Source organism: Sarcophilus harrisii, chromosome 4, assembly GCF_902635505.1.
Source record: "Sarcophilus harrisii chromosome 4, mSarHar1.11, whole genome shotgun sequence".
NCBI lineage: Eukaryota > Metazoa > Chordata > Mammalia > Dasyuromorphia > Dasyuridae > Sarcophilus > Sarcophilus harrisii.
The window spans coordinates 160273274-160286995 of record NC_045429.1 but is presented as its reverse complement, the minus strand read 5'-3'; the positions used below and the strand labels follow the sequence as shown (position 1 = coordinate 160286995).

The 13722-nt window shown below is 33.2% G+C and overlaps 1 protein-coding gene across 5 annotated transcripts in view; it reads right to left on the bottom strand.

Moving 5' to 3' along the window:
• AHI1 (Abelson helper integration site 1) overlaps nucleotides 1–13722 on the bottom strand; it is a 225303-nt gene that overhangs the window by 74133 nt on the left and 137448 nt on the right. The window contains exon 20 of one of the 5 annotated variants that reach the window (XM_031964230.1): nucleotides 8584–10231. The exons of the other annotated variants lie outside the window; for them this stretch is intronic. Coding sequence (XP_031820090.1) covers nucleotides 10173–10231 — 59 coding nt within the window. The 3' untranslated portion in view covers nucleotides 8584–10172. Of the gene's footprint in view, nucleotides 1–8583; nucleotides 10232–13722 lie in introns of those variants that run through there. 5 annotated transcript variants of the gene reach the window in all.

Here is a 13722-nt window from a genome sequence, read left to right as displayed (position 1 = left end):
TTATGCCACTTTTAATTTCTATATTACTAAACTCAACTACACAAACAATTTGATTTCTTAGTATCCTTACTAAGTAGTATCCTTACATTTAAATGTTCTTAAATGCTACTGGCTGAAACTGTAACTTGTGGAAAATCACATTAAGTCTTGGCAAAGAAACATGATATATCTTGGCCTAAGCTTAATTAAGTCAGCATAAATTAAAGAAGTAAATGTTGAGGTATATTTTACTAAAGGTACCTAACTCTTTAGTTTGATACTTGTGATCTCAATAAAGAGCTACTCCTTTTAATGTTTGCCTTTCCCTGTATAATTCTTGTCCATTGTCTTCCATAAATTATCCAAAGGGGTTATAATCCACTGAAAGATAAATTATTCTCGGAGGACTACCTTCTTCTGTATCTCTTTTATACACATGAATCAACTATAATTCATTCTTCTTATATGAAAAATCATATTCTCCTAGTTATTTATTCATCTGATGTTTTTAATGCTATTTCCCTTGCACAAAACTATTCTGCAAATAATGATTATGGAGAACATGAAATATCAAGATTTTCTTCAGTATCTATTATGAATACAAAGAAATGTAAGACTTAGTGGTTTCTGCCATCAAGGAATTTACTCCAACAGATTTCACTTTCTATCATCCACACTTTTCTCTTAGTTTTACTTTTTCCCTATCTATTGGAGTTTTCTCCGCTATCTATAAACATGCTAAGATTCCTCCATACTTAAAAAAACAAAACAGAAAATTCTGCAATTCATCTTACCATTTCCATTTACTATCATTTTCTTTCCCTTTATGACTCATCTCTTTGAGAAAATAGTTTACTCTCCTTGCAATCTCTTTTTTGCATTCTCCCTTTGCAGTATGTCTAATGACCTCATCATTCAACTGAAATTTCTTTCTCCAAATTTCTTTTTAACTGCCAAATCTCATGCCTCTTCTCAATCCTTATTCTTTGTTCTCTCTGAAGTATTGGATATTATTCATCACTTTTTTCCCCTCAATATTCTCGTCTTTCTAGGATTTTGATGTCTTCCTCATTAGATTTTAAACTCCTTGGAATAAGGGTCTTTTGCCTCTTTTTGTATCTTTAGCACTTAGCACAGTGCTGGCAGTAGGCATTTAATGAATATTTATTGGATGAATGAAAGATAACAAAAATTACAGTACTTTCAGCCTTTCAAAAGATACATATTATACTATAAGACTATAAATTTTCCTTTAGGGCTTCAATGAATTTAGTCTGATCCTACTACAAAATCTGGAATATCATATTCTTCTTCTTTTTTTTTTTTCTTCTTTTTTTTTTTATTTAATAGCCTTTTATTTACAGGATATATGCATGGGTAACTTTACAGCATTAACAATTGCCAAACCGCTTGTTCCAATTTTTAACCTCTTACCCCTCCACCCCCTCCCCTAGATGGCAGGATGACCAGTAGATGTTAAATATATTAAAATATAAATTAGATACACAATAAGTATACATATCATATTCTTCTAAGAATTAAAGCTATGTGTGATTTAAAAGTTAATGGAGAAAGACATGCTAAGCAGAAACTTAATATATTTCCAATGATTACCTATATGCAAGAATTGGTATGAAGTGCAGGCAGCATTTGGGAAATGTAAGATTGAAAATACTTGAGGAAATACTGACAGCAGAGTTGAATAGCAGAATGCTATATAGATAGCCATGAAATGTAAAAAAAGACCAAGAGGAAGGTCTCTATGAATCACACAGTATAAGAAGGAATGAACAGGTAAAAATCTTACTGATAGAGTGTATATCCACATCAATGAAATTTCAAATCTCAGTTTGAGAATTAAGAAAAGTATTTCACTTAATACATAGGTCTGTCATAGGTTGAACCTAAATATTTATCTTATGTGTGCATGTATGTGCATATTTTATATATACACACATACACATCTAACACACACACATGTACACAACACACATATATGTATATATGCACATACATAAATATGTTTCTAGCATACTAAGTAAAAAGATAATTTGCATATTTTACTTTTTAAATTTAATTTTAAAATCATTAAGTATCTTAACCATTTAAGACATTGTGTATTATGTTATATATATTATGTGTATAATTATGTAAATGTAATATTTGTTATATATATTGTGCATAAATAGGCAAATAATTAGATACATATATATCCCTCTACACACATGCATATATAACATATGAACAGATGTATATAAATACATATATCTACTTGTCTATGAAAGAAATAGAGGTGAGAGAGGAGGGAGATAGAAAAGGGTAATGAAGAGGGAGAAAAAGGGAGGGGGAGAAAAAGGGAGAGAGAGAGATAGGAGAAAGAATGAGTGGGGGAGACAGAGAGAGAGAAAGAAAAGAAGGAAGGAAGAAAGGATTGGTAGAGGGAAGGAAGGAAAGAAGGGAAGGAAGGAAGGATGAAGGGAAGGAAGGAGTGAAAAAGGGAAGGAGAAAAGAAAGGAGAGAAAGAGAAAGGAGGAAAAGAAAGAAGGAAGGGAGGAAGAAAGAAGAGAAGGAAGAAAGAAAGGAAGGAAGAAGGGAAGGAGGGAAGGAAGGAAGGAGGGATGGAGGGAAGGAAGGAGGGAAGGAAAGAGTAAAGAGAGGAAGGAAGAAAGGAAGAAGATTAAAATCATTTTGGAAGATGAGGCATTAGCAGCTGGATAACCTGGGAAAGGTCACTGAAAAGGTAGGCTTTGGGCTGAGTTTTGAAGCAAGCTAGAGAAACTAAGAGGCAAGCATGAGGGACAGGAGCATTCTGGGTATGAGAGAGCTGAAACAAAAGGAATATATTTGAGGGATGAAATACTATATTAGAGGAACTGTAAGTCGGTCAGTATATGTAATTAGATTATAGAGTGTATGGAGGGATGTAAGGCATAAAAAGGCTAGGAAAAGTATGAAAGGTGAGGTTATAAAGTTTTAAATGCCAAAGAGATAATATTATATTTGATCCTGAAAATAATGAGCCATTGCAATACATTCTTCTGACTCTTTGGATTTTCCTCTACAATGTTCTTATGTTTGTCCCTCCTTCCTGTATCTCCAATTAATTCTCCCATTCCTGCCCAACCCTGCTTTTCAGTTTCCTTTATATATATATTGTCATTCCCATTAGAACATAAGCTCCTTGACAGCAAGGTCTTTTTGGTTTTTTTGCCTGTCCTTTCAATCAATTCCTTCAATCCTTAGCACAGTTCCTGGTACAAAGTAAGCATTTAATTAATAATTAATTAATCAGTGTCTATTGCAACTTATATTCTAATATCTAATTCATTATCTCACTCAATGGATTTCCATCTCTCCTCTAGATCTCCAAAACAGCCTTCTTCCTTTCCCATCCATTCTTTTATCTTGAGTCACTCTTCATTAAAAAAACTGAGGCCATTTTTGAAAAGGCTCCTCTTCATCATCTCATATGATTAGACATCTTCTCCCATGGTTTCTTTCTTTGCCCATCTCATATGAAGAGCTGGCCTTTCTCTTTGCTGAGACAAACCCCTCTCTATGTACCCTTGATCCCAACCCCATCCTGTTTTCTCCAAAAAGACTGTCTCCCAGTCCTCCCCACACTCTCTAATCTTCACTCTCTCCTTATTTGCAGGCAGCTTAGTTCCTTCCTATAAACCCCTTTATGTCTCGTCAACTTTTAAAAAAAACATCACTTGATTTTGTCAACCAAGGTAGCTCATTTATCTTCATTTGCCTTCAAATGGATGGTCTCTAGATGATCTCTAAGGTTCTTTCTAGCTCTACAATAGTATTATTTAATTTCAATTGCCTGTCACATCAAAATATAATAAAACACATATGATGAATAATTATGGCTCTTGGATAGTTATTCCATCTTGATATCAACTTTATCAACCACTAGATCCAGAGGACATATCACTGAATAACTATGTTAGAAGGAGGTCCATTTGGTTTGTGATGAAGAGTTTTCTATTAGTGTTCTGGAGCAGCTGGCCAGAAAAGATAATTTTGTATCTTGTAAATTCATTGTGATAGTGAAGTCTTTTTGTAGGCTTCCAGATGCTAAGTCACTATAAAAAATGTTTATATTTTTGGGCAAGCATTGCAAATGCTTTGTTTTTCAGAAAATTTGCTATTTTTTCATATTCCCCTCTGCTTTATTCCCCTTCCTAGGCTTATTTTCCTCCTATAGGAAATTTACTTGAACAACTGAATACTCTATGCCTTCTTTAGTTACTGTATTTAAAACTATAGTCATAAACTTCTCAATGTTCACTTCTGTAAGATTCTAAGTTACAAATTTTTTTCTCCCTTCTTCCCTTCCCTTACACCTCTCCCTAAGACAGCAAGCAATCAGACAGAAGTTGTGTACATGTACAATCATTTTAAACATATTTCCATATGTCATATTGTGAAAGAAAAATCAAAATAAAAGGGAAAAACCATGAGAAAGAAAAAATAGGAAAAAATAAGGTGAAAATAGTATGTCTCAATTTGCATTCAATCTCTATAGCTCTTTCCCAAAATGGGGATGGCATTTTCCGATCCAAGTTTATTGGAATTGTCTTGTTTCACTACATTGCTGAGAAGAGTTAATTCTATCATAGTTAATCATTATATAATCATGAGGTTACTGTGTTCAATACACATACCATTGATTCACTGTCATCAACTATTTATTGAGCACATATATGGGAAAGAAGATTCTTCTCTTTTTCATCTATCTCTTTTGAGAGTGAACTAAATTTCACACAATATGGCAAATGTTTTATGGGAAATTCTAAAATTCCCCCAAAAGATGCTAAGCTGGGATGGAATTTATGTTGCCAACCTATGGCTACAGATGTTTGAAGGAAACTTGTTACATTCTGCCCAAGAAAATCCTCATAAAGGGAAAGAACTTTTTAATATAGTCCAAAACAAAACTATCCTTTTTTTTTTTTAAGGCACAACTTTTATTAAAAAACAAAACAAAACCAGGCATTTGTTAATGGTTTCTAATATCCTCTAAGGCCTCATTCAATCATAATGAATAAATATCAGAAAAATTACTCCTGATATTATTTAATAATAATAATGTTATAATATGTAAAAATTCCTTCAAATATAAACATCTTGACTTTATTAGGATACCTTTGCTCGAGAGCTGAAAAAAACTAAAAAAATGCAAAATTACAATTTTAAACAGTTTTCATTTATTCACTTGCAGAATTTCAAAGATGGAAGGAAACTCAGAGGTTATATAGTATAATCATGACGTAACTGAATGTCACTTCCGAAACATTCCTGAAAAAGGATCACCTAGGTTTTGCCGGAGGATTTCTAATGAATAAAAATCATCCCTTCCAGGGCAGCCCATTCTTTTCATGGACAGCTCTTTGTGTCAGGAAATTTATCCTGACATTGAGCTTAAATGTCAAACTCTATTTTCTCTGCTGTTCCAAGTTCTGCCCTCTGTTGTCAAATAAAACATGTCTAAACCTTTCAAATACTTGAAGATATCTTGGTTACTGTTCTCTTCACCCTTTATACTAACTAACTGGTAACCTCATCAGCTCCCATGGATTAAATTATTATATGCTAATGATTCTCAAATTTACTTACTCAGCCCCAAACTCTCTGCTGACCTTCAGTTAAGCATCTCCAACTGCCTATAGGGCATTTTGAACTGGATGTCCCAAAGACATCTTAGATTCAACATATTCACAGCTAAATTCTCTCTTTTCTCCCAATTCTTCCTCCCTCCTCCAAATTTTCCTATTTCTGTCTAAGGCACCTCCATCCTTTCAATCATTTAGATTTGTAACTTCAGTATCATCCTTGATTCTTCATTTTCTTATTCCCATATCCAAACTATCAATATTCCCTCTGTAACATCTCTTACACACGACCCCTTTGACAATACCAAAACACTGGTGCACTCTCTCACCACCTGACATCTAGAATAGTGCAATAGGCTAATTTTCCAGCCACAAGACTCTTCACACTCAAGTCCTTCCTTAACTTAGATCCCAAAATGATCTTAAAGGATAAGTCTGATCATGTCACACTCCCTGCTGAGTGAACTCTAATGGCTTCCTACAACCTCCAGATCAAACTGGAGGTTTGGCTTTCATAGCCTTTTACATCCTGGCCCACTCTCTACCTTTTCAGTTTTCTTATACCTTCCATCTCATGGATGGAAGTAGGATCCAGTGATACTGGCCTCTGCTGTTGCTCACACAAGCCATTTCATTTCTCCACTTTGAGCATCTCCTTCCTTCCTCTTGGTTTCCCTGAGTTCCTTCAAGTCCTAACCCAAAACTTCACCTCTGCCTTTCTCAATCCCCTTTCATTCTAATGTCTTCCCTCTGTGGATTATTTTCAATTTGTCCTGAAAATAACTTGCATAGGTGTAGTTATTTTCATGTCATGCTCCCTATTAGACTGTGAGCTCCTTGAGAGCAGGGGTTCCATTTTATTTTATTTTTACATTTCCAGCATTAGCACATTGCCTCGCACACTGGAGGTACTTAAACGTTTGTTGACTGTACCATCCAGGTCACCTCCTCTAGATGCTTTCCACCTTTGGAAGGTTTCTACCTTCCTTCCATAGGATGGTTATAGCTGAAGATAGTGGATGTCTTCTCCCCACAATGGGGTAGTACTAAGGACTATCATTTCCTCCACTATTATTCTTTTATTGCTGCCTAATATTGTATTCTTTTTCCTTAGCTATCTCATCATACTCTTGTTGCTTTCTTTCCAATCCTGTATTTATGAAGTTAATTTTTTAATCAAATGTTCTAAGTTGGCATTACATATCAAATCTTAGCTATGCCTTATCCTTCCCTTCTCCCCCAAATTTATATCCTACTGAGGCCTTTTTTTGGATTCAAAATCGATGATCTAAATTGTGGAAATATGTATAGAAGAACTGCATATGTTTAACATATTAGATTACTTGCCTTCTAAGGGGAGGAGATGGAGGAAGGGAAGAGAAAAAAATTGTAATAAAATGTTTTGTAAAGGTGAATGTTGAAAATTATCTATGTATATGTTTTGAAAATAAAAAAAGCTTTAATTCCATACCCCCACCCCAAATCAAATCAATTATCTAGTATGTTTTCCATTTTCCCAGCCCTGTGTCATTTGAATATCTAATATATATATTTCATTCAATTTAAATTCACATCACTGATAAAATAGTTCTGCCCTTTATAGTGTTACAGGCAGGAATGGCAAATTTTAGTGGGATGTTACCATAGAGATTTTTCTTTCAGATGACTTTTTATGTCTGGTCATTCAACTAAGTTCAAATCTACCTATCTGTACTCTCCATTTTGTTAATAAGGACAATATGAGAGAATTGGTCAAATGTTTTGTTAAAATCTACCAGTAACTAGTATATTGCCTGCATGACGATCTTTTTGCTTATTCTCAGGATGAACACTATCATGTGAGATGACCAAATATCTATGGAAATGATGTTTCTTGGTGCTTTTGGTGCTAATTCCTTTATTTGTTTCTACAAAGAGGGACTGCAAGCCATTTGGAGGCAATTTTCTTTTGTCTTCTCATTTAAGAAAGAATATCGATATTGGTATGATTCAGTTCCTCCTTTAGTATGATGACTCACTCATTGGTCAGTGGCCAACTATCTCACATTTAGAGTACCAAAAGGCAATGCGTTTAGGCTTTCTGAAACTTCAAGCATTCTCTGGACTCTTTTCTGCTATTCCTATTATCATAAATGAAAATAGAATGTATAGAATTAAAGGTGACTTTTGTGATTTTCTTTGTTTAGTGATAATATTATTAATAATGAATAAAAGGGAAGGCAACATTGAAATAATTTAGAACTCTAAATAATGTAATACTAAACCATAAATCCAGAAGACTAAAGAGGAAAGATGTCATTCATTTCCTGCGCAAGAGGTGATAAGATTCAGTGCTATAAATTTTTTCAGACAATGTGAAAATTTGTTTTATGATGAGAATTTTATCTTTATTTTTTTTTAATGGGGAGCAATAGGAGGGACATATTATAAGTGCAGGTAAAATAAACATTTTAAAAAATATAAATGTAAACTATTACTATTATTATTATCAAAAGATTTAATTATCATAAAACATATAATAACATACTAAGTACATGAAAGAGAGAATAAGTGTTCAGAAGAAGCATGAAATTTTAGATAAGGAATTTCTATTTTGAATGGATTTATCACTCAGCTAGGTAGATCAATAAGCACCATAAACTTAAGATTTAAAAGGTATTTTAGAAATCCTATAATCAGCTCAGCTTCATTGTACAGATGAGGAAACTGAAGCCCATAGGTACAAAGTGAATTGTCCAAATTGATATAAGCTAAGATTTGAATTCAGGTACTGAAATAAAAAATATAAGTGAATCTTTTTTTTTTTAATAATGCCCTCCATTCATTCACAAAATAAAATGAAACTTTTCTTAATTCAGAAACCTTGATTATAATAAAGTGTTCTTAGTCCAATTTTAAACTTAATTTCAGACATTAAATTATTGTTTTAAAAATATAATGAGTTTAATAATTTTACAATATGAAAAATAATTTATAAGTGAATAGATCATTAGGTTACTGCTTGATGCTGATGTTTATATATTTTTTAATACAAAAACAAAGATATTACATTTTGGTAATTAGGAATTTTATAGAGGGAAAAATGACACAAAGTATCTTTAATAAATATTTACATGACAAAGAACCAGATGTTCTGACTTAATAAGCATAAATATCTGCTTTCCAAAACTACATAGTTGCATATTTGCCTGAAGGTTAAATGCTACCTCTATTAGCTTCAGTAAAAATATTCTTGTTTTAAAAATATCAGGAATAAAATTGCGGGATTAGCAAATAATGAAATATAAAATTAAAGCTGTTAATTTTTATTCCTCAGACAATGAAATTCGCTCTGCCTAACTCCATAATTTCAGTGTGTGAAGTTAAAAACATGTTGTTAAATGTATTCAACAGGTATTTTGTTGTATAATGTTTGTCTTTAACCTTCTCTTCTAATTAAATATCATATTAATTATTTTGTAAGGAAAGTTTTAAAATCTCATAACAATCATTTTTAATTTGTTGCTTCAGAATTTATTTAGTGATTCATTAAGCAATGATTATATCTGAAGTCTTTTAAAATCTTAATATAAACTTTACTCAGTTAAAAATACTACATACAAAAGTATATAAATTAGTATTTTTATCTCTAGAAATCTATGACTAATACGAAAAATTAAGATTTATGAAACATAAGAAATTATTAATTCAGAACAAAAACAAGGCAAAAGATATTGTCATAGTGAGTTTTAATATTATAAAAGAATACACTAGGGAGATTGAAAAACACACTGCAGGACACAGTTTGAGGTCCTCCAATTTTATTTCTAAATCTTGCTGCTGGTTGGTTCTGTTTTCCAGGTCAAGGGTCCATCTTAGAAGATGAACTCCATAAAAGTAGTCAAATAACCAATGTGATTCTCTCCTGTACAGGTTAGTTCTTGAGGGAACTGTTGAAATAAAATTGTTGTCTCATCTGTCTTTTTATAACCTAGCATAGGTTTTATAACTCTAGCATAGCACATTTGCATAAAGTTGGCACTTAATAAAGGTTTGTTGAATAAAATAATGTGTAAATTATGAGTTCTTCTTCAATATTTTCTGGTAAGAAACCAAGGGGAAGGTTAGGATGGACTTCAAATTGAGAAAAATGTTTACAAGTACTTACATATAAAATATTTATGTCTAAAAATTAGGCACAACGTAAGGAATTAAAAATATTATCAGAAATATGTACAGAATAAAATAGCATTTGTATTTTGAACAAAGCCACTGTCACAGCCTCAGTAATCTAGTTCAGAGTGGGAAACAATGTGAGTGGGAATACAGGATGAGGGTGAGGGTCTGACACAGACCAGGAGTAACACAGAAATCTGGAACCTTTTCTCTTCAGAAAACCCCAGTAGCAGGAATTCTCAAGCATGAATCTGAAGGCATATATTCTTTTTATTTTTTTTAATCTACTTCCCCATTTGATTCTCTGGAGATATCCAATCTGTAATCCATTTGCTTCTTTCAATCCTATTCTGGGATTATGAATGTTCCTTCTGAGATGTCTATTTTTGTCAGTAGTGCCAACATGCTCCTAAGTCACCCAGAAATGAAATCTTGGAATAATCTTTGATTACTCCCTCTCTCTTCTTCAGTATCTAGAATGTTAAGGAAAAAAAAGTCTTAAAAATTAATGGGATCTTTATTAGACTAGAGCTCTATATTTTTTGTTTCTATTATCACAATTCCAGTTTAGGTCTTTACCTTATCCCTGGATTACTAGAATAGTCTTTTAGTTTCCTATCTCTTCCTTCCTCCAATACATTTTATAATTCATTTTTATTTTAATTTTCAATATTTATTGATATTCAATTTTATAATTCAATCCAGATCTAAATTTATGATCCTAAAAAAAGTGGCCAATGACAGATTGGGTGGGAGGGTGATGGGGAGAGTGTCATCCGAAGCCCAGCCAAGGGATTTAGAGTTGTTTATCTTGCTTATATAGAACAAATGTTTGAGGACTGGACTGATGATGAGAGGGTTGTTTATCAGTAAGATTTGTCACCAGAGATATCTTCCTTAAGAAAAAAGAAAAACAAATACTTCTTTGTAATTGTCGATCACACATGTACTCAAGATTTGTGTCCACTATATAGAAAAGGCTGGAATGGGATATTTTAGCCTGCTACCATGAAGAGATGTATACTATACCAGGATACAGCAATAGTGGGTAAGACCCTTGGCTTATAATTCATTTGGAGGTGAAAATTAGCACAGACAGAAGCAAAGTTTTATTTGGAGTGGAGAATATGAAGGGACATCTAAGTAATATGAGTCAGGGATATCTAAGAAGCTAGTTGTCCTGGCTTGTTCAGACTTAGAGGAGAGGTGTATATAGCAGGAAAAGACTAATTCCAGTGGAACTTCTTTCTGGAAGATGTGATAAATGCCTGGACTATAATGCCCTTCTTCTTCTGCCCTTATTATTAACCTATTAATCTGAATATCATGGTTTTCTCCTGGACATAGTAGAGTTACAACAAGTCTTGGTTTTAAATAAGAGATTGGAAAAACAATCATTCTATAAATTATTCTATGACTAAGCAGGTTTACAACAAATGAATAGTGGAATGTGGAAGAAAGGTGTGAATGAAAGATAATTCACAACCCCAGAACCATCTCAAAATATGACTTGGGATATTTAGGTGATGGGGGATCTAAGAAGGAACAGTTAATTTTCATTTAACTTAAACATATGCTACATTAGGTCCTATTTCACTCGTACTGACTTTCTACTCATATATTGTACATAATTGTTATTTCTTTCATTAGAATGTAAGGTCTTTAATGATAAAGAGGATATTTGCTTTTCGTTTGAATTCCTGGAACTGAGCACAGAATCTGTCACGTGGAAAGCAGCTAATAAATGTTTATTAATTAATTGATTTATTGAAGAAAGTATTTATGATATAGAGAAACAAGGCTTCTGCCAATCAATCAGGCAACAAGCATTCATTTAGTATCCATTATATATGTCAGATATCATAGTAGGCATTATGGGAACAAGCTAAAACAATGAAGTAATTCCTACTAACAATAAACATATTTTATTCAGCATGATAAGAAGCACTTAAATAGATATATACAAAGTATTTAAATAGAAGATAGTGTGGGAAGGAGGACACCAGCAAATGGGGAGAATCAAGAATGACTTTATGGACCCTGATGAGCCTGGGCAGAATCTTTAAGGAAAAGAGGAACTTTATAAAGCAGAAATAAGGAAGGAGTACATTCTAGAGATATGTTAAAGTCAGTAAAAAGACAAGGAGATAAGAGTGTTGTGTGTGAGGAAAGCCACTCTGGACTAAGGAGGATGGGAGAAGGTCCAACTTATCTCCAATGGAGATATTCAATGGGGCTGTAAAGACAGATTGGCCAGACTGATTTGGATTTAAAAACTAGACTAGTTTATATTTTATCACAGTCAATAGGGAATTATTGAGTAGAATGCTCACTTATGCTGATTTGTATTTTAATTTCAAAGTGAAGGAGGGTAGACAAGAAGAAAAGAGATGATGTAGGTGAGGATCAGTGGTATCATAGTTGTAAGAGACTTGAGGTAATTAGGAGCAATTAAAAGGTTATTGCAGTACTTTAATTGAAAGGTATTAAGAACCTGAATGGTGGCTACTGGAGTAGAAAAAAAGGAACCGAGTGATAGAGATGTGAAGATAGAAAAGAGATTTGGCTATTGACTGGAACAATGAAAAGTCCAGGATAATGATGGAAGACTGAAAAGATGCCTTTAGTACAAACAGAAAAGTTTGAAAGAGGGGACAGTTTGAGGAAAAAAGGTTATGAATTTAGTACTGGATATGATGAGTTTGAGATATCTCTAAGACATTCAGTTTGGAATATCCAAAAAGCAATTTGTGATGCATACTGAAACTCAAGAGAGAAAATGAGGCTGGATACAGAAATCTGGGAATCACTTATATAGCGATGATAGTGAGCTGAAATGATAGAAGTCACTGGAATTATATACTTTTTTCTTTTGTAATGTTTGGGCTAAGTTTTCCGGAGGGCCTTGGGACCAGCTTTGGTCTCAGCAGAATAATCACCATGAGAATAGTCAGGAATAAAATCCAAAATTGTTAGTGACCCCTTCGCAGTCCATGTCTGTTATGGTCTGACCCACTCTCCTCTGCCAATCTGCAGGTCTGCCAGTCTCCCTCATATTAGAGGAGGGAGGAGAGCCACCACATGGATAGTCAAAAATAGAATGTCTATCTTCCAGTCCTTGTTAGCCCTTATATATCTTATTGTAATTACATCATTACAGCATGCTGATTATGTATGAACTTAGAGAGCCATTACATCACCATGCTAAGTACTAAATATATATATGAACTAGAGAACAATCATCTCATCAATTCCACTGAGTTGACACCTTGTTTCAAGTATACTTGTTTCAAGTATACTTCTCCAAAGTTCCATCCTCTACACTTTTGAATATTTCCTTATTTTTGCCATCTCTCCATGTCTATGTAAAACTTACTGAATATTAAAAAATGTTGATTTAATTTAAAGTTATCAAATTCTTTGTAAAATTCTTTACTTCTGCTAAGATGGTTGTATATAAAGTACAATTATTTTCTTAGTAGACTCAATGCAAATATTTATCATGCCATACAAGATGACAAAATGTGCCATGAAATGATGTTTGTTCTTGATTTTGGATACATGGAAAACCTAACTTCACCAAATCATTTGTGTGTCTCTCCTAGGAAAATCTGGGAATTGTCTTAATATTTAATTACAACTTCCTTTTGAGATTGTCAAAACTGTTATGTTGCATTCTTCTGGTTATATGACCATCCACTGGTCCCTAGATACAGATCTCACATTTAGAACACCAACAGTTAAAGTTAATACTTATAGATAATCTAGAATTTATATGTTTCTTAATACTCTCTACTCCCTTCTAAGACACATTTGTATCATTACTGTATAAACTGAAATGGCCTACACACAACTGAGGCCATTTTTCTTTATTCAACTAGTGACATAGTCAAATATTTATATCACCAAGTAACCAAGCCTACTAATAATAAGCCTCTCCCTATTTAGTTAGGATGGTCTTTGG